The following is a 21,222-nucleotide window of genomic DNA, read 5'->3' on the forward strand; positions in this document are numbered from 1 at the left end:
ATAAATTCTTTTAGAATTTCAAATTGACCAAATGTTTTTTTTTTTTTTTTTTTTTGAAAAAACGTTTACATTTCACGTTTACGGTGAACATTCAAAATTTCAAGTTACTATTTTGTAGATAGATGTATAATATCGTTACGTAGAAGACCCTTTTACACGAATGCCTTGACCTAAAGAGAAAGAAATCAACAGAGACAGAGAGAGAGAGAGAGAGAGAGAGAGAGAAGATAGAGAGAACAACGAATTGAGATGCAAGAGTATAGATAAGAACTGGCAAATCCCAAGACGGTCTTAGTTCTCCTTTTCCTTCTGGAGAACAACGAAACGCCAGTGATAAATCGTTCTTTAGTCCTTTAGTTCTTTTAGTCCTTTAGTTCTTTTAGTCCTTTAGTTCTTTTAGTCCTTTGCGATTGCATCGGCTAAATAAATCTCGAGGAAGTGAAAACGTTCGCGGCATCTCGATGGAATTACCGAGTGTTACCGGTTTTCTCTATTAAATGAATGAAGTAATAAAAAATAAAAAAACAAATAAAGAAAATAGATATATTAAATGAAACAAATATGATAATAAAAGTTCGATCATGTATAAATTAAATCGATCATAACCTCTAAATCATGTTATAGACAAAATTTATACGATTCTAGATCGCCATTAAAGTTGAATAATTATTATATTATTTCGTCTAATTTATTATTGTTTCTTACGTTTTTTTTTTGTTTTTTTTTTTCTATTTCTTTAACGTTTATTATATGTTAATCGTGGAACAAAAAAATGGAAAAAGCTCGTTCGAAGATTTTTAATTCAATTGATCATAACTTTAAAATTATATTATAGCAAGAATTTTTCCAATTCTAGGTGGCCATTAAAACTGAATTATTATATATATATATTATATTATTATATTATTATATTATTTTGTCTAATTTATTTTTATACGTTACGTTTTTTTTATTTCTTCCACATTAATTAAATGTTAATCGTAAAAAAACGAAGAATGGAAAAGCTTGTTCGAAGATTCTAAACTCAATCGATCGTAACCTCAAAATTATATTATAGCAAAAATTTATCTAATTCTATGTTGCCATTAAAACTGAATTATTATTATATTATTATATTATTTCGTCTAAGTTATATTTTTCTTCCATATATTTTAATTATTTCTTTCACACTTATTATATGTTAATCGTTGCAAAAAAAAAAAAAAAAAAAAAAAAAAACATGAAAGAGCTCGTTCGAAGAATCTTCGAAGAACCTCGAAGAGTTTCGAATTGAAACTCAATTGATCATAACTTGAAAATTATATTATAACAACAGTTTATCTAATTCTAGATCTAGCCATTAAAATTAAATTATTATTTTTATTATGTTATAATATTTTGTCTAAATGATTTGTCTCTTCGATATGTTTTTATTATTTCTTGCACATTTATTATATTTTAATCGTTCGGGGGGGGGGGGAAATGGTAAAGCTCGTTGAAAGATTAACTCCCCACCCCCTTCTAATCCCACACTTACCGGTTTTATTTTCAAAGGATGACGACGGTAAGCTCTGACAAGTGACGCAACAAAGAAGTCCGGTTAAAAGCAACCACCTGGATAGGTTAGTAGATCCTTTTAACATCGTCTGAAAACACATATACAAGAATATATAAAGAATGATTATTAGAAAAAGGATTATGATAATATATTTTTTCTGTTTTTTCTTTTTCTTTTATTATTATCAAATAAAAACCTTAGCAATTGACAAAGCTATTTTATTCAATGATACTAGACTAATTTTGTTACTAGACAATTTCTTTATTGTTTCCTTCACTCTCATCCCAATTTAGACAAGAAAAAGAAAGAAAAATTGACGTAGAATGAAACGAACGAAGTTACTTTTTCTTTTCTCGTAACGAAGTTCACCTTTTCCTTTTTTTTTTTTTTTTTTTTTTATCGACTTGAACCAACAAGGTGACGATGATCGATCCATCAAGGAACAACGTTAGGAACTCGATCCTTGAACGTGCGAAAACGGATAGGGGGTATCCGATGAACGAATCATTACAAACGTTTGCCACGGGATACAAACTCGAATGCACCTTTCTTTTATTTTACTTTTTTTCCTTTTTTTTTTTTTTTTTAATTTATTTCTTTTATTTCATTTTTCTTTGCTTTTTAAACGAAGGGTACTTCTTCGGTTAACTATATCGAATGTTATAGGAAAAAAGTTATTGATACCACAAAGTCCAGAAATCGATGAGAAATAATTGATTTATCGAGTCGTTCAAAATGTAAAAGAAGTAAAAGTAAAAGAAGAAAAAGAATATGAAGAAAATGAAAACTAAATAAAAACTTTTTAATACAAATTTTCAAAGATATAAATTATATATAATTATACTTATTATATTATATATTATAAATATATTATTTTATTTATAATTATATTATATATGTGACATATCTTTATATATAAAAATTCAATTTCACATTGTTGGTTTCAAATAAACTTCCAAACTACTAAACCGATTTTAATTAAATTTTTTTTATTTTTTTTTTAATTTTTCTCAACTTAGAATATAGAACAATTTTTATCGCAATTATTTTTATTTTTTATTACTAATTTAAGGATTTATTATTTAAAGGTTATCCTTAATGTAAGCTTTCAATAAATGACTCTGTATTATCATTCAATTATTTCACATTTTTTTCAGATTTACATATGACATAACCTAACCTTACTTTTTATATTTTTTCGTGTATCATTATTTTATGTATTCCCCATTATAATTGTGATATTATTTTATGTGTTGTTATAATTTACTAAATAATACACAATTCTATTAAATCAACATTTTATATAACAACGTCACAGCAACACGTGGCCATAGCACATCCTAGTATTTATATAAATTATTATACATCATCTTATTTATTCATTGAATAATTCTTTTCTAAACTTTTATCTTCACTTTTATTAGTAACATTATCGTTTTATCAACAATCTTAACGATATTATCAAAGTTTTAATTAAATGTTTTTCTTCCAACGAATGAAATTCTCAGTTATAACGTTACAGAGATATAGATAATTCGAATAGACTAGGGGGGGAATGGAGGGGAGGAGAGGGGAAGGGTTAAACATAGGTTCGTTTTAACAACGCGATTTCCTTTTACCAGATATAAACGAAGATATTCACACAATCAGACAAACGTTGCTTTCTCTCTCTCTCTCTTTCTCTCTCTCTACGATGTATTATATATACAAAAGGTAATATATACGGTGACGGATTATGCCACCGTTGTCTTCTCCTTTTACGAGCTTCCAAAAGGGAGAAGCGTATTGTAGGGTATCTCGTAAAATGAGTCATAAAGAGCAACGTTAACTGCTACCAAACCAATTCCCCTTCAACCCCCTCCCCCCTCTACTCCCGCTCTACTACCCCTCACCTCCCCCCACCCCGCATCCACCGTTTTAGTCTCGTTCAACACAAACCAAGAAAGAAGAACCCGAGGAGCATTTTCTTCCAACACCTCGAATATTCTCTTGGATGCTTATCCGTAAAGCGGATAATTTCACGTGCGAAAAGGGAGGAGAAAGGGTAGAGGGAAGGGGGTTGGGGTCGTGACCTATCCTAAGCGTACAACCTAACCGAACAACCTATACGCGACCACAACTAACGTGAAATTAAAGTTCCCACGATTGAAATCTATGACGTTTCTTCGTTTTCATTATTTTATTTTTAGTATTTTTCACACACACACACACACATACACACAAAAGAAAAAAATTGTTATGTGAACTTATTCAAGTAAAAAAAAAACAAAGTAAATAAACAATTTGAACAATTATTGTACGACTTGTTCGCAACAATATCGAGAATTTACAACGATGTTAATTATGATCGTCGAATAAACGGTATCTAATTAAATGATGATTCTACGAAGTGGAAAGAAAGAAAAATTAAAAAAAAATAAAATAAAAGGAAAGGGAAGAAAAGAAAAAGAAGAAGAAGAAATAGAATAAGAAAAAGACAACACGGAAGATAAAGTTACACAACTGAGAAAGGCGTATCTCAAAGTCTTTGCGAGAAATTCTCAGCGCGAATCATCCTTTTCTAAGGTTTTCTATTTCCACTTTACGATAAAAGCTCTTGGGTCCCCTGTATCTTAGATGGCTCCGAAGGTAAGCGATATGAAGCTTTAGTTGAGATAAAAAAAGAAAGAAAAAGAAAAAGTAAAGATAGAAAGAGAGGGAGAGAGAGAGAGAGAGAGAGAGAAAAATAGAAAAAGAAAATAAAAAAGAAATATATGAAAGTTTCTTCTCCTAACACGTAAATAATTAAAACGATCGATCGAACGTTTCGCAGTATAAAAAAAAAAACATTAAAAAAAAAAAAATAAAACAATTATTTATCCAAATTAAAAACGATATTCCATTGATTTTATATATGTTAATTAAATCGACAATTCCTTTCTCATGGATTAATTTGATAATTTCGAAATACTCTAGCCTGGAGGGGAATCCGTATCGTATCCGTATCCGTATCCGTATCTTATTTCACCTATACCGTCGTCAATGATGATGATGATGATGATGATGATGATGATAAAAAAAAAAACAAACTCTGAAAAGGTATTGGGTAAAAGCCCCCCCTCCGCCCCAAAATGGTTAAAACTTTGATGATCATGCAAATGTTATCTGTAAACTCAATTTTTCTATGTCGCCGATGGTGCCGATGACCCATACGACGATGATACTTTCACCATGTTTTGAGTGCGAACAGATTCTAACCATTCATAAAGATGATTGTTCTACTCTCTCTCTCTCTCTTTCTTTCTTTCTGTCACACACACACTCTTATAATTTCTTTTCATCGATAAATATCGACGATTGAAACTTTCACGGTTCAAATCAAGTTTAATACAATTGAATCTGAACGTTAGTTCAAATGCATCCCCCTTTTTTCTTTTGTTTTCGTGAATTATCCGTGACAAATCAAAAGATTCCAAAAATTCTCTCTCTCTCTCTCTCTATCTTTCTCTATCTTTCTCATTTTCTTGATTTCTTTCTTTACCCTGAAACAAAACCTTTGACAATAAATATCACAGAAGCTTGTTCGACAGAAAAATTCTCTTCGTTTAATTAGGTCAAAAGGTGTCTTTCATCTACAATATTTCGTTCCTTAGGATATCCATTACGTTGTTAAATATACCGAGTAAAATATACTTCAAGGTAATATGATTGATGGAAATGGAAAAGTTTTGATATAGTTAACTAACTCAATATTATCTAATAATTATCATAGTAAAATATAATCACTGACGAGTTATGATAAATTTATATATGAGTATATAATATTAGGTGCATGCATATAAAATTATATATATATTAGGTATATAAATAACGTAATATATATAAATTTAGGTATATATAAATATATGTATATACAGTATAAATATAATTATATTATTTTATACGTATTATCAATAAACTTCGCGTATTTGTTAGGATGAAAATAAAATATTTTCGTATTAACAATATGACGAGCACGAGATTATATTCGAGTACATTCATAGTATAAATTTAATTATATTTATTATATAATTATAATTATATTTTTATATTATATTTATTATATCATTATAATGATATTTCTATTAATTTATACTATAAATATACTCGAATATAAACTAATAATAATATATATGTATATAAAATTAATGTATTTTAAGAGGTTTCTCAGATTGATCATGTCAAAATGATAGAAAAAGGGTAAGAATATTAGGGGAAAGCTTAAGATATGGTGCTCGTTTTCGTTCTATTTGTAAGATGACGAAAAGAAGGAAGAGAAAAAGGAAAAGAAGGAAGAGGAAGAAGAGGAAGAGGAGGAAGAAGAAGAGAAAGAGGAGGAGGTCTCGTGGAGGAACGTTAACGGTAGACAGTGCTCCGGGCGAACGATCTCTTCTCTCTCACCAACCAAAATTCCCAAAGAGAGAACGAGTTGGCGGGTTCGGCCAACCAACCAACCAACCAACCAACCAACCCAGCCAGCCAGTTGAAGAACCAACCAGGCAAAGAGTTTTGCCGACTTTGTACGAAGCCGCCTTGATAATCGGCCAGCAGCATCGACCTTGAACATCGAATCAGGGTCGAACGGATCGGTTCGTTGAGTTTTGACCATTATTCCACAATTTTTCTTTTTTTGTCTTTTCCCCCATACTCCATGCGAAAGTACTGAGAGTGTGCGTTTGTGAGAACAACAAAATCTTAATGAAGATTTAATAATGAGAAAGGTCGTGACACGCGTATCTATATGAGAGATACGGTATACGAGTACGAGTACGTTTTGTAAATTTGAAGAAGATCTTTTTTATGAAAGCTCTTGACACGACTACGCGAATTTAATAAAGTTGTTCAAATGCGAGAAACATTGCCAAATATATGGGCCACGTATGAATGTACTCGAATATAATCTCGTGCTCGTCATATTTTTAATACGAAAATCGTTTTTTATTTTTATACAAACAAATACCTACTCGACTCTCATTGGTAATATTCAACATTCGAAATATTTCACAAATTCGTACGATTCTACATTATTTCGTATTATTATTTGTAATATTATTACGTGATTTCTATTGATTTTCTTTTTTATTTTACTTTTATTTCACGTGTAATACGATATATTTTTGTATCGTACGAGTAACATGATACTTATCACTGTACGCGATAAATAAATAAATAAATAAATGAATAAACGAATGAATGAGCGAATGAATGAATAAAACTGCGATATCGGATAAATTCATTCGCACGGATTTTGTATTTATTTATTTATTTTTTTTTAATGTTTTTCGTCTTATCGATAAATGTTATTACATATTATTTTATTATACATTACATTATAAAAACACATATATAGATAATCATCTACAAATATAATATCACGAAAATGATTTGTCTTGTTTTAAATTCTTACCAACGTAGAGGAAGGAGAATTAACGCCTGAAGATAAGTATCGCATAGCGTTCTACACGTAGAACAAGCAACGTCTGATAGGTTTATACCCTTAGGCAGTAAACGACCGTTAATTGATAATTAACCGCCACGTGCAATCGCATTTCCGCTTATCAAGGACGGGCCTGAGGGAGAAAGTAGGTATGGCGAAAATTATCGATAGTATTCCAACGATGATTAAGGAGAATCCTAATAACATTTTATTATTAAAAAAAACAACAAAAAGAGAAAAATAAAAACAGAATATGTCAAACGTATCAAGATAAAATGTTATTAAGGAAGGAAAATTAAAATTAGATATGTAAAATCTATGTAATAAATTCATTCTTAGAATAAATATATATATACGTATATGGTATATAATAATAATAATAATAATAATAATACGTATTTAAACGACTAGCATTGATTATTAAGTCTGAAAGTGACTATCTTTCGTGTAATTAAAGTAGGAAGTAAAAGTTAAGTTGTAAGATATATAAAATCTATGTAATAAATTAATTCTAAGGATATATATATAGGTATAAATACAAATAAGTATATGGTATATAATAATAATAATATTAATACTAATAATTAATAATACTAATACTAATAATACTAATATAAAATAAAATAATATATATTTATATTATAATATATAAATATTATATAATATAATACTAATACTATAATACTAATAATAGTAATATATAATAAAATAAAATAATATATTTATATTATATATTTATATTATAATATAAATATTATATAATATAATAATAATATTAATATTAATATTAATATATATATATATAATGAAATAAAATAAAATAATATAAATATTTTATAATAAAATAATAATACTAATACTAATACTAATAATACTAGTATATAATATAATAATAATAATACGTATTAAAACTACGAGAAGTATTTGATTGTCAAGTCTGAAAGTGACTATCTTTCGCGTAATTAAGTAGGAAGGAAAAGTTAAGTTTTAATTGCACGTTTATAGAAATGCGTTCAATGGTGACTTAGGAAAAAAAAAAAAAGTAAAAGAAGAAGAAGAAGAAAAAAAAAGAAAACGTACAAAGAGTACAAGAGAAAGTTGGAAGATATACGGACTCATCTCAACCTGGGGGGAATCGTTGTCGTAGTCATCGTGACACGAAGATCAATTACACGGAACGTTATTTAGCAATTAGCGCGTTCCCGAGGTCGGTCTAGTGTTGATTATACATCATCGACATGCTTGTATGCAAATTCGATCGTTAACCTAAGCCATATCCGTTCGTAATTAATCTTGATGGGTGATAGAGAACCTTCTTCATCTTCTGATTATTATTATTATTATTATTATTATTATTATTATTATTATTATTCTTTTTTTTTCTTTGACGAATTATTATTAACAGATAGAGAAAAATTTGTCATAGTCGTTTGAACGATACTAACTTTCAGCTATAAACGTCCATACGATCGTCCTACTTCGATTTTATTAAAAGAAAAAGAAAAAGAATCTTCAATTTGTTTCATGATAATGACATTAAAATTTTTTATTCTTTCTTTCTTTCTTTCTTTCTTTCTTTCTTTTTTTTATGTTTACAAGCTAAAGATCAAAGAACATCTAAAAGATATTTTCGAACGTATGAACCATTCAATATAACTGAGAAATTATCAAACTTGTCTCTTATTTACAATTAAATAAGACATAACAACGTGCATTAGCATAAATTTATCACATAGAAAATGGCTTGAAAGACCATAAAAGTATACGTCTTAGTAATGAATTTTTAACAAAAATATCTTTATAACAATGTTTCATGAAAATAAATCACAAATATATTGTGTGTATATAAAATTTGCATGAATTTGTGTGACTTATACGATTGGATGTAGTAAAAACACACGTATCGTAATTCAAAATTACTCATCACACACACAAATAAATATATGTATAGGTATATTTATTTAATAAATTGAATAAGTTAACTTATAAAGAAGTGAAAAAGAAAACTTATTAATAAAAAGAAAGAAAAAGAAATCAATGTACACTAAGAGAATTAAACAAAAAGAACTCTCACTTGAGTTCGATTTTTATGAGAACGAGTACGCGTGAAACCCCCTTCTCCCACCCCTTATAGATAATATTATTCGAAGATGAACAAGACAAGGTCATACCTTGAGAAAAACTCACGAAACGAAAGCACCTTCTTGACTAGACAAGCACACACACACAATATATATATAATTATAGTTTATATCGTTAGAAAGTTATTGCTTCGCCGTATATCACCCAACACACATACACATATGTATATACAAAACCAATATAACATAGAGTGAAGACCACTTTAGTATTTCTTAACGTTCGATCGATTTTAATATCGACATGTAAGATCGATCATCTCTGATCGACTTTCGTTATTTCTTCGAAGTTATCACCATTTCTTTTTTTTTTTTTTTTTTTTTAGATCTATCTTTTTTATCGACCGTGATCATCAATGAATAACCAACCAACCAAACCAACCAACCTTTTACTCGATCAATTTATTTATCATGATCGATCTAATGTAAGACAATCGACTTCTTCTTCTTCTTCTTCTTTTTCTTTTTCTTTTTCTTTTTTTTTTTTCGAACGAAATAACGATTGTATAAAAACGTGGGATATCGTTGATCAATAAGAAATTATGGTTGAGAATAACCTCGGGCGATTCTGATCGATAAAAACATAAAGAAGTGGTCGATCATGCGTATCCATTAGAGATACTTATACTGAACATCCTATATCTATGAATACATGTACGTATATGTGTGTGTATATGTGTGTAATATGTGTTCTATACGTGTTAAAAGTCTTTACGATTATTTTTTATGTTCTAACAAAAAGAAGTAGAAGAAGAGAAAAAGGAACATAGAAGAAAATTAGACAAGAGGGTCACGGTGTATCTTTTTAAATCAAAAAAAGACACGCATTTATATATATATATATCTTAAACGTTCAAAATTATCAACTAACACTTAATTTCGTAAAAAAGGAAACTGCCAATTATCGTAGTTTTGTAAAAGGAAACACGAAACACGAAACGATGAGATGTTTAAGGACACTCGTAAATGGTTTCACTTGTTCCCTGAATCATCGTTTACCTCATTACTGTTCGAACACGAGACCATGACTAATTTCTCTAAAGTGGTAACACACAGAAATACATATACGTATAAACACAACTTACGTTAAACCTGTGAAAGATATACCTGCAATCCAATCAGTTAAGTATTTTACCTGTTTAAACCAAGTCAAAATCATTCAACGTGAATGCGTGAAATATTTCCTTTCATTAAAAAGATACAACGTGGAGGAAAGTTTTCAATGATGATATTAACTCGTCCCGAAAATGTCTTCCTTTTTTTTTTTGCTGATAAATTAAACAATATTACATACGTAATATACTTTATCTTTTGTATTTTACATTATTTTACTAAATAATATCGATTCTACCCTATTTTTTCAATTATTCAACCTAAAAAATATTGTGCCCGTAGAATTACTGAAAAAAAAAAAAAAAGAAAGAAAAAATGACGACCTAGGGATCTTGTAGGAGGAATGCGCCATTCATATTCAGCTCATGTGCCATTGGCTGAACATTTTGGGGGACCGCTTGAATTTATAATAATTTTTTCGTGTAACCTATTCTATTTTAATATAAATTTTTAATTATCATTAAATATAGTTCATTTTTTTTTCTGTATTTGATGCAATTCATTATTTCATAATTATTTCAATGTTTGAATCATTCGCGCGCAAAACCGAGTTCCGGTCCCCCAGCAATGTACATGGCGCATCCCTCCTATAGGATCCCTATGACGACCTAATTAAAAAATAAGCTTTGATATAAATTAACGAAATGATGATAGAATATAAGATACTTAAAGTTACAATACTTCCAATTACTATTACAAGAAACGATTTATTTGTCTTGTTTTAATGATTGAGTTTAATGAGTGACCTTAACACAACTTTGACAGATTTAAAGTGTAATAGTAGATTAAGTTTCGTTCTACCTGTGCTTTTGAAAATTAAACATTGGAAAATTGTCTTAAGGTCAGCCAACAGTGACCACTTTGTTCTACTATGTACCTTACTACGATTCATTAAATTGGATTGCTTTAGTAGAACACATGAAATACAATTCGTACTACTCCCCCAGGAAATTCCTTTTGGTACCTTTACTATCTATCTTGAAACGTTAAATTACGATATAGTAAAACAGAGCTTAATGCGATATTTCGATAAGAACAATGATGATGATGATGATGATGATGATGATGATGATAATAAGAGATAAGAATTGACGAATATTTCGTTTTGTTTTTTTTTTTTTCATTAATAATCATCGAATTAAACGAAATATCGTGATATGATAATCGATTATTATAATTATATGAAATCGATGGAATTTTGATTGATGATGAAAAATATGAGAAGATGAGAAAGATGAAGAGAGAAATATTGACGAGAAGACCAAAGGTAACTTCTTTATATTTATACCAAGTCAAACCGGCTCGAAGAGCTTTAATTATGCACGATGTTTCAGAATTAAGGCCACTCGGCTTTACGGTTCCGCGTACGCGAAACATTTTACATAATAGCTCCCGCGGGGTGGAAAATAATGCGCCCCAGAGAATATATATATATATATACACACAGGTAGAAAAAGAGAGCTTCTTGGATATAATACAGACACACACGTATATATATATACGGTATATAAAATCGTGCCGGAGTGTTCACACTATCTTGTTCCGAGCTTACGTTTCTTCTTCTACATCTACTTCTACTTTTACTTCTACTACTTCTTATTCGTAATACTAGCTCAAAAGGTATTGTGCCGCGACAATAAAGCTTTTAATAGCGGCACTCGCTAGATTCTTCTTCTACTTTTTCTTCTACCTTTAAGTCACGTTCGTTGAATCTTTGAACTTTAAAAAAGTCAGTGTCATGAGGCAAAAGATATGACAGTAAGAAAGAAATAAAAGGGAGAAACGTAAAGAGAAGGGTCGTCTTTTATTTACATTTTCATTTTAGTGATATCTAGAGCAAGTTGGAAACTGCTAAACTCGGTATTCCATCTTATTCTATTTTTTCACACTGTTGTTAGTAATTAAATACACTCACGTATCTTCGTTTCTTTTGAAGAAAAAAGAAAAAACGAGAATGCTTGATACAATTTTAGCTTTTAATTATATTATTAGTCTGTTTCAAATAAATATTCAATCCTTTACCCTTCTCCGTTGGAAATATTTTTTCTCGTCTAATAATTTTCATTTGTTATAATCTAACGTAAGATCAAACACGATTTTTGGTATTTGAAAATTGAATAATAGAATAATAAAATTGTATATTAGATTATATAGACACTAGTTCAATTTTTCATCTATAGAAATATGTCATTTTAAAAAAATGAAATATACAAATTTGCTATCACGTTGGTAAGAAATCAAAAATAATAATGACAATTATATTATTCAAAGTATGAAAAATGTATTATTGTATTTTATTTTAAAAACAGATACAGAACTTTCCAATAGATCTAATATATATTAGAAAAAAAAAACAAACAAACAAACAAATAAAATCAATCATCACAAATGAATACGGTGATAAACGAATAAGGGTAGTAGTGGTGGTGGTGATTTAAAAATAAAAAAATAAAAAATATACTCAACACATAAAAGAAATAAAAGTTCTGCTAAACCAAAAAGAAGAAGAAAAAGTAATAAAAAGGTATTCGTGTTTAAAAGTTAAGCGGCCCTGAGATCGAACCCGAACCACGAGACAGCGTGGCCCCTTGGTTTCACTTTATCTCCTTCTCTCGATTGCGTGGACCACACGCAAGGTTACTATGCGATCTGTGTATATGTGAGAGAGCTCGTTCGAAAAGCATGGGGGACTATGGGAATTTATGCGTGACGTCCACGTCGACGTATGCCTTCGATATCCGGTCTCTCTCTCTCTCTCTCTCTCTCTCGAAACGAAACGAAACGAAACGAAACGACTCGATCGTGAATGAAAGTGGTCTTTCTCTCTTTCTCTTTCTTTCTCTCTCAATATCTATCTTTTTCTCTTTCTCTCATTCGGAGGTTACGAATTCGACATCGAAGAGGATCCGACTGTAATCGCTTCGATGAATCTCCTCCAACCAACGAGTATTCCGCTAACGAGGACGTTCCTTTCAACCTTCTATTATCTCCAAAATAACGACTCTTTAAACTTCCTTTTTCTTCTCTCTCTTTCTCTCTCTCTCTCTTTCTCTCTTATTCTCTCTCAATCTTTCTCTCTATCTCTTTCTTTCTTTCTTACTTTATTTCATTTATTTTTCTTTTTTTATTTTTTCTTTCTTTCCAAAGAATTACTTCTCAGCAATGATCATCATGTATTCCTCCCTTTTTTACTCGGAACAAAAATGAAAGAAATTATATTAGGTTAATTTGAGTATTAATGATCGATATAAGAAATATCGTAAGTTAATTTATTTATCGAACAACTAAAGAGTGATAATGAATAATAATATTGTAATTTATTCATCTATTATTATACAAAACTTTTCTTACCCTATCATTTCTTTTTAATTAATCACGTTCGTTATAGTATAGTTAATAATTAAATCGAATGAGTAGTCAACGATTTAAATAAAGTGCTATAAAAAAGATAATTATTCGTGTAATACCGAGTATTACAATTTTTTTTTTTCTTGTTAAATCACAAATGAACGTTTCTCTGAGAGAAAGTGTCAAGACTCTAGTAAGGAGAATATAAAAAAAAAAAAAAAACAAGAAAAAATTAGAATTCTTGAATTCTTTAAATGATCCCAAAGAAAGAAAGAGAGAGAGAGAGATAGTGAAAAAGGGAGATGATAATAAAAAAAAAAATTATGGTATGAAGGAAAAAAAAAGACTATAGATAAAAGGAAACAGCAAGTGTTGGGTAGACAAGGGGTAAGAAATAAGGAAAATAGTATCTTATAATCCGCCCCTGGAAGAAGAGGTAACAAATATACGTAAAGGGGGCCACAAGGGAACCCACGGCCCCAAAACACTGGCCTATATTAGCTAAGAAGGTGTATTACGTATGCAGGCCGTCGGGCCCGGTCCTCTTCTCTCGCGTGCGATGAAATTTTGATCGTAACCGTCGTGCAGGGCTTTATGGAATGTGTACGCTCATGCGAAACCGTACCGATACGCAGTCCCACGAATGTTGTGTTGGGGAGAGCCAACGGAGAAGAGTAACTGGCACACGAGCAACAAAAGTTCCAGCAAAAGTAAGAAAAAGTTGTCGGTCCTTCGTCGTTTTTTAGTTGTTTTCGTTGTTCTCTCATTTTCCTCATCGAAGAAAATTAACGAGAGAAAATGAGATATTTTGTAACAAAACACAAAAAAAAAATAATAATAATAATTTATTTTGAAAGAGACCTAAGTCCATTCCCCCCCCCCAAAAAAATTGAATTAAGTACCGTAGTTACATTTTTACGTGATCTTTACATTCTAAAGATACTTGTTACTAATATGTTTAAATTCGTTAAGATTTGATAACACGAAAATATGCTGATTAATGAATTAATGATGAAAAAGTTTATTTAGAAAGTGGTCTAAGTCCATTTTCTCAAAAAAATTGAGTTAGTTACCGTAATAGTTACATTTTTACATGACCTTATCATTCTGTCAGAAGATACTTCTTACTAATATTTTTAACATTGATTAAGATTTGGTAATAAGAAAATTTACTGTTTAATGAAATGATGAAAATGTTTATTTTGAAAGTGACCTTAATCTATTTGTCAAAATAATTATTTTCCTATTATCCTTAGTTATTTGTAGAATCTCAATTTATCTATCAATAAATTATTTGAAGTTACTTATACTCCGAGTAATAATACGTTAATTTTAGACCCATAAGTTAATTCAATAATTGAGTCGTTTATTTTGCAAATGGCATAAGTCCATTTACATTTAAATTGAGATATTTATTATTGATAATATCCGAAAACAGTGATGGAGGTAATTTTAATTAATTAATATTTAACAAGAGTTAATCTAAGTTCTTTTTTTTTGTTGACAATTGTTTTAGTTGAATAATCAATACGTTTAAGCATCTTAAATTATGTTGTAAATGGAATTGGAGTTCCTTCAAATTTTTTTAATGAATCTGATTGTTAATTTGGAGGTAATTTAAACTCCATTATAATTGCCATTATTTTAATAATAATTATACTAATTTTTAACTCTTTTACATTAACTTAAGCAGTATGATTCATTAATAATCCTGTACGTTATATTTATAATTGCATTGAAACACAAACCCTCATAATATCTCAATTTAAAGTATAAATAAAGTTAGAGTTACTTTCAAAATAAACTCAAATAATTTCAACTTTCAAATAACTCAATTATGTGTTAGTAATAATTCATTTAAATGTTAAACTAAAGGAAGCATTAGTGTCCTATCAAATATTTTATATCTCAAAATAAACGAATAGTTATGTGAATTATATAAAGATCGTTGATTATCGTTTAATAAAAGTACGAAAGATGATCATCACACTATCTACATGTTTCAATTTAAAAAAGAATGAAAATTCAGAAGTACAATGCCTATATCATCCTGATTGGAGTGTTTTAAATTCATGAAAAGAAAAGATAGGTTAGGGTGGAAAAAATGTAACAACCGAGAGAACGTGTCGATTATACTTCGGTGATTACGCGACTTCGTTAAACTCGAACTCGCGAGAATACATTTTCTTTTGATAAAAAAAAATATCGAAGAGAGGGTGAATAGAAAGAGAGAAAAAAAAGGACTGAATAAAAGAGATCGATATATAATAATACATACATACATATATATAATATAATATATATAATAATACATGCATGTATATTTATATTTATACTTAAATTTAGATATTTAAGGGTTTGTTTTTCAATGCAATTAAAAATATACGGACAGGATTACTAATGAGTCATGTATATATATGTATGTATATATATGTATATGTTATTTCAGTGTGAAATAATAATGATAACACTTCCTACGGTTCTCAAAGAATTTAATATATATACTATATACCTAAGAGAACGCGCCCGAAAGACCTTAATTTTTAGATGATAGACTTTCTCTCTCGTGTGTGCTTCTCTTTTTTAAAATATAAACGACTACTTTTGACCGACGTCGTCTTAAATGAAGTCACAATGGATGAAGCGAACGCGTACAAAAGAGAATTCTGCTCAATTATTCCGAGGAGCAAACCAGACATATAACGGGAACCCCATGCAGTAATCCTCTAATATAATGGCGAAAACAGGTACTTACGATTAAAAAAAAAAAACAGGGAGAAAAAAACAAATAAGGGAAAGAAAGATAGAACAAAAATATTGAAAAACAAAAAAACAAAAAAAAGTACAATTGGTTCATCTAGAATAAAGTTAAACAGCTAATTATGCAATTTTGTTTCCTTGTTTTTCTTTTTCTCTTACACACATTGTATTATTTGTTTGGAAAGGAAATAATCTTGAATTTATTCAAATTAAACGTAATGTTATATAGTAGTAGTTAAATGTTGACAAAGGAAAAATTTTGCTTTATTTTTTTTTTTTTTTTTCTATTATTACTTTTTACTTTTCTTCCCTTTCATGAAATCGAATCCTTAAAATTTCGCGAAGAGACGTTGAAAAATTTTCTACATGTACCGATCGTGTTCCGAATACGGGTCATGATTTACATGCGTTCTCTCTCTCTCTCTCTCTCTTTCCTACGGCATATATATATATACGGGGATATGTTTTTTTTTCTTTTATTATTTTTCAATCTCCGTTTCTTTTTCTAGGTGGTCCCGCGGTCTGATTGGAGAAATGACGAAAGTTACGGGGCTCCCGTGAACGGCATCAATACCATGAAATAAATTACGCTTACGTTTCGATATAGTGCTTACATGATTCGCTTCCAATCACAAACTTTATATATATATATATATATATATATATATTATTGTTTTATTCTTTTATCGTTCGAATCGATAAATGACGAATCTTATCGAACATTATTAAAAATTATTGATAAAAGAGAAAGAAGAAATTGTCTTCTTTTTCTTGAATCGAATTATCTACGACATTTTATTCGTTCGAGATAAATCACGTTAAATTTGTTTTAATAGGACAAATCTTTAACATACGTTTTTTTTCTTATTATGAATAAATGCGATTGAAATATTTCATTTTACAATTTTTCTCAAAGTTTTTCCTTTTTTTCTTTTTTTTTTTTCTTGTTCTTTTCAATAAGTTTGCAGATAAAATACGGAAACGAAGAATAGAAATTTCTCGTATTCGATTGAAAATTCTTTCTAGTTGATTAACCAACCTTCTTTTTTCTTTTTATACTGCTTCTTCTTCTTCTTCTTCTTCTTTTACTTTTACTTCTTTCCAACTAAATTTCGTATTAATAATTCTGTCAAATTTTATATCGAAAGGAAAATAAAAAGAACTTTTTTCTCTCTATCTCTCTTTCTCTCTCTCTCTCTCTCTGTTTTTCTTTTTTCCTCTCATCGATAAAATTCTTTCACGTAAACGTCAAGAAAATGTGACGTTTAACAGATACACAAGCAATATTAATATCTAAATGCATTTTCGATGCATCCCTTTTGTCAGCCCTTTTTCCTTCTAATCGACTAATAAACGAATCGAACGTTCTTACCATTTCAATCATAATTAATTTATTTTTCACAAAAAAAAAAAAATAATAAAAGAACACATCTAATGATCGATATTCCCTTGGTTACAAATATCTTCACGAACGATTATTAATTTTCTTATCGAAGTTCTTTTTCGTACTTTTTTTTCCCCATCATCGCATCGTCTCATATAATTTCCGGTTGTCTCGTGTTGAATTTTTCTCTCTCGATATTTCTTCATCGTTTTTCACCCTTAAACCACAGTTTCATTTCTTCCTATACCCTCTCAAGTTAGTTACGTGCAAATACTACGAGTATATACTGTATATGTATATATATAATGTTATATTTAATTCTTTTTACATCTCGAATATTCGCATTTCATGTGAATAGATTAACAACGTTTCAGAGAGTGAAAAAGAAAAAACCAAATTAGCAAATAAAAAGCAAACGTAACATCGACATATTTTTACTTTTTTGTTTAATATTATTTTTTAATTAATTCTTTAAACTATTGAGTTAGCAAGAAAGTTAATTTGGATAGTAAGTAAATATATATATATATATATATATATATATATATATATATATATATATATATATATATATATTTCTATTAATTTTTTATTTTATTATTTTTTATATATTTATTATTTATATATATTTCTATTAATAATATATATAAATTATATTATATTATATTATAAGTATTAATATATATAATATTATTGGATTGGCAAGAAAGTAATATTTCACATTAGAAAACCAAAATTACTTTCTTACCAATCCAATACAACGAATAATAATTTTATCGAATTTACAAATCGTAAAAAAATCTAACATTGAAATGAAATTATATGTTAAACTTCTTTTTTAGATTATTTTTTATTAAAAAAAAAATCTGCTAAAAATTGGTACGAATCTCGTCGTAACATTTGAAACGTTTCAAATGCTTATCATATATTACTCATCGTAATTTTCTTCTATCATTTTTGATTTTCTTTCTCTTTTTTCAATCTCTTTCTCTCTCTCTATCTCATTCACTTCTCCCTTCAAGAGGGATCATTCTGTTCGGCAAACTCGTTACTATCTTGCAATAATCTCTACTGTATTTCTCACAGTAAAAGTCTAACAGCCATGAGATCCCCAGAAATTCTCTTCAGTTACATTTAATGCCACTATTTATTAAGCTTATCCCAACAGATTTCGATGCCGAACGTTCATGGGATTTTATCAATGATTTAAACTTCGTTAAATCGATCCCATTTCAAAAGGGTAACGCGTGATAACGTTATCATACTTATCTCAACTTTCATTCATCAAAATCTTCAGTTGAAATAATTCAACGTGAACAAACGAATTCAATCATTTTACACTTTCATACAGTTTTATATATTTTTCCATCTCATTCGCACTAACTCACAATGTTTGCCGCATTACCTACGAGAGAAGGTTTAAAAAATCGATTGGTATACCCAATAGCCACTTGACCCAATAAATACCGATTCTTCAGAAAAGATCTTTCCACGGTTGACTGGGTTTATGAATTTTTTCCCTCATCTCTCTCTTTCTCTCTCTCTTCACCTCCACACACACACACACACACACTACTACCACTACCTCATTTCTTGTTGATAAATATTCTATTTTTAACGCGCGTTATAACGCGCAAATGAGCACGATTAAAGTAGTAGCATTTAATGAAATTGTTCTAAAAAAAAAAGTTTAATATTAGGTCTATTGGAATGTTCTGTCCATTCTGACAAACATCGGATTCAATTTTTCGTCTTTAGGGATAAAACATTTTGTAAAAATGCAATATACAAATTGTCATTACACTATAATAAGAAATTATAAATAATGATAATTGATAAATTTTATTCAATTGAAGAGATATGAAAATTAATTAATTTTGTTTCATTCTAAAAATGAACACGGAGAACTTTCCGATAGACCTAATATTTGTTGACACTATTGATGATAATAAATTCTTAAAGTTCACTTATGGTTAATGGATGGATTACGCAAAGTAGAGATAGATTGTAAATAGTAACATTTGAAAAAGAGAAAATATGAGAAAAAGATTAAGCTCGTTAACATAGGAATTTTGTAAGAATTTCGATGAGACTCGAGTAAAATCTTCACGAACATGTTGTTTTTCTTACATTCCAAGAACATTTTATACCCATATATATATATACGTTTTATACTCATACATATACATATTTATATTTTTTTATTTTTGGTCATGAATATTAAACGATACCACCAGTTCAAAATGTTCGTAACACAACTTTGACTCGGTCGACGTTGGTTAACCTGGATTATCTAAAAATTTTTGGGAAAACGAAACTTCCACGGTAACTCGAAGAAAAAAAGAACAAACGAGAGAAAGAAAGAGAGAGAGAAAAATGAAGACAGGGATGAATGGTAGTGATAGGACAAAATGAAAAAGAAAATATATATATATATATATATCTTTTCGTGAACGAAAGAAAAAAAAAAGTAATCGTTGCAAACTACGAACTCGAGGGTATGTTTAACCATTCACGACGCGAAACGTGGCTGTGCTCTTTCGTGAAATTTCGAGCTTCGTTTTGCCAGCGTGTATTCGCGGCTTGTTGGTTCCGTCGTAATTCTGCATTGCAGAGAAAAAATGTATCTATATATATATATAATATATATGTATATATGTATCAAACATATACGTATATATATACGTCTAACAAATATATATATATATATATATATATATATATATATATTTTATATATGTACATAAGTGTCTAGGGTAGAAAAGTAAAATGTGCGGCAAGTAAATGAAAAATAAAGCTCTTTTTTTCGCGGCTGGTTATATTCTCCGTAAAATCTCTAGAAGCATAAAATCACTACTCCGTTGGGAATTCAACATAAAGAAGAAGAAGAAGAAAAACTGTAAGAATCATTGCTATCATTCGTAGACGAAGAAAGAAAGTAAAGTTAGTCGTCATTCTCATCCCTTAAAAAGGAAATTATTTCTATATCATTCGATAATCAACGCGTTTCTTTATTTTCTAAATTAAACATAACAATATCTAACAGTATAATTATTAATCAAAATTACAATATTTAACTTTTGTGATCCCAATTGAAAAAATAAATTATATTTATTTTCCTTTTAATCTCGTCATTATTCATCCACGTTTACAGATTGTCAATGATGCAATATTACGTTTGGAAAATTTATTCCTTCCCGTTAAATTGATGAAAGTTCTTCAATAGATATTTCATGATCGATCGGTTTTACGAGAATGAACAAGAATGACAAATTTTTCAAGATGATATCCAACAATGTCTAGTAAGATGAATAATTTGATGTTTACTTATTTTCACAGTTCAACGTTACATCAAAGTTTTATCCAAAGGACTTAACTTAAAGCGATTGATCCCAACGTTAGATGAAAAAAGTGGGAAAAGGGGAAGGGGTTTGTGGTGGTGGTGGTGGTGGTGGATGATGATGATGATAATAATAAATCGAAGGTT

The 21,222-nt window shown here is 29.0% G+C and overlaps 1 protein-coding gene across 2 annotated transcripts in view; it reads right to left on the reverse strand.

Moving 5' to 3' along the window:
* The window catches only part of LOC107064893 (uncharacterized), a 38,978-nt gene that overhangs the window by 12,657 nt on the left and 5,099 nt on the right, over positions 1–21,222 (reverse strand). For both annotated transcript variants that reach the window (XM_089174580.1, XM_015318076.2), the window contains one exon: positions 1,517–1,625. In XM_089174580.1, the coding sequence (XP_089030706.1) occupies positions 1,517–1,625 (109 nt within the window). The remainder of the gene's footprint in view (positions 1–1,516; positions 1,626–21,222) is intronic.

Source organism: Polistes dominula, unplaced genomic scaffold, assembly GCF_049000335.1.
Source record: "Polistes dominula isolate Pdom_NZ unplaced genomic scaffold, Pdom_raw_medaka contig_16, whole genome shotgun sequence".
Lineage (NCBI taxonomy): Eukaryota > Metazoa > Arthropoda > Insecta > Hymenoptera > Vespidae > Polistes > Polistes dominula.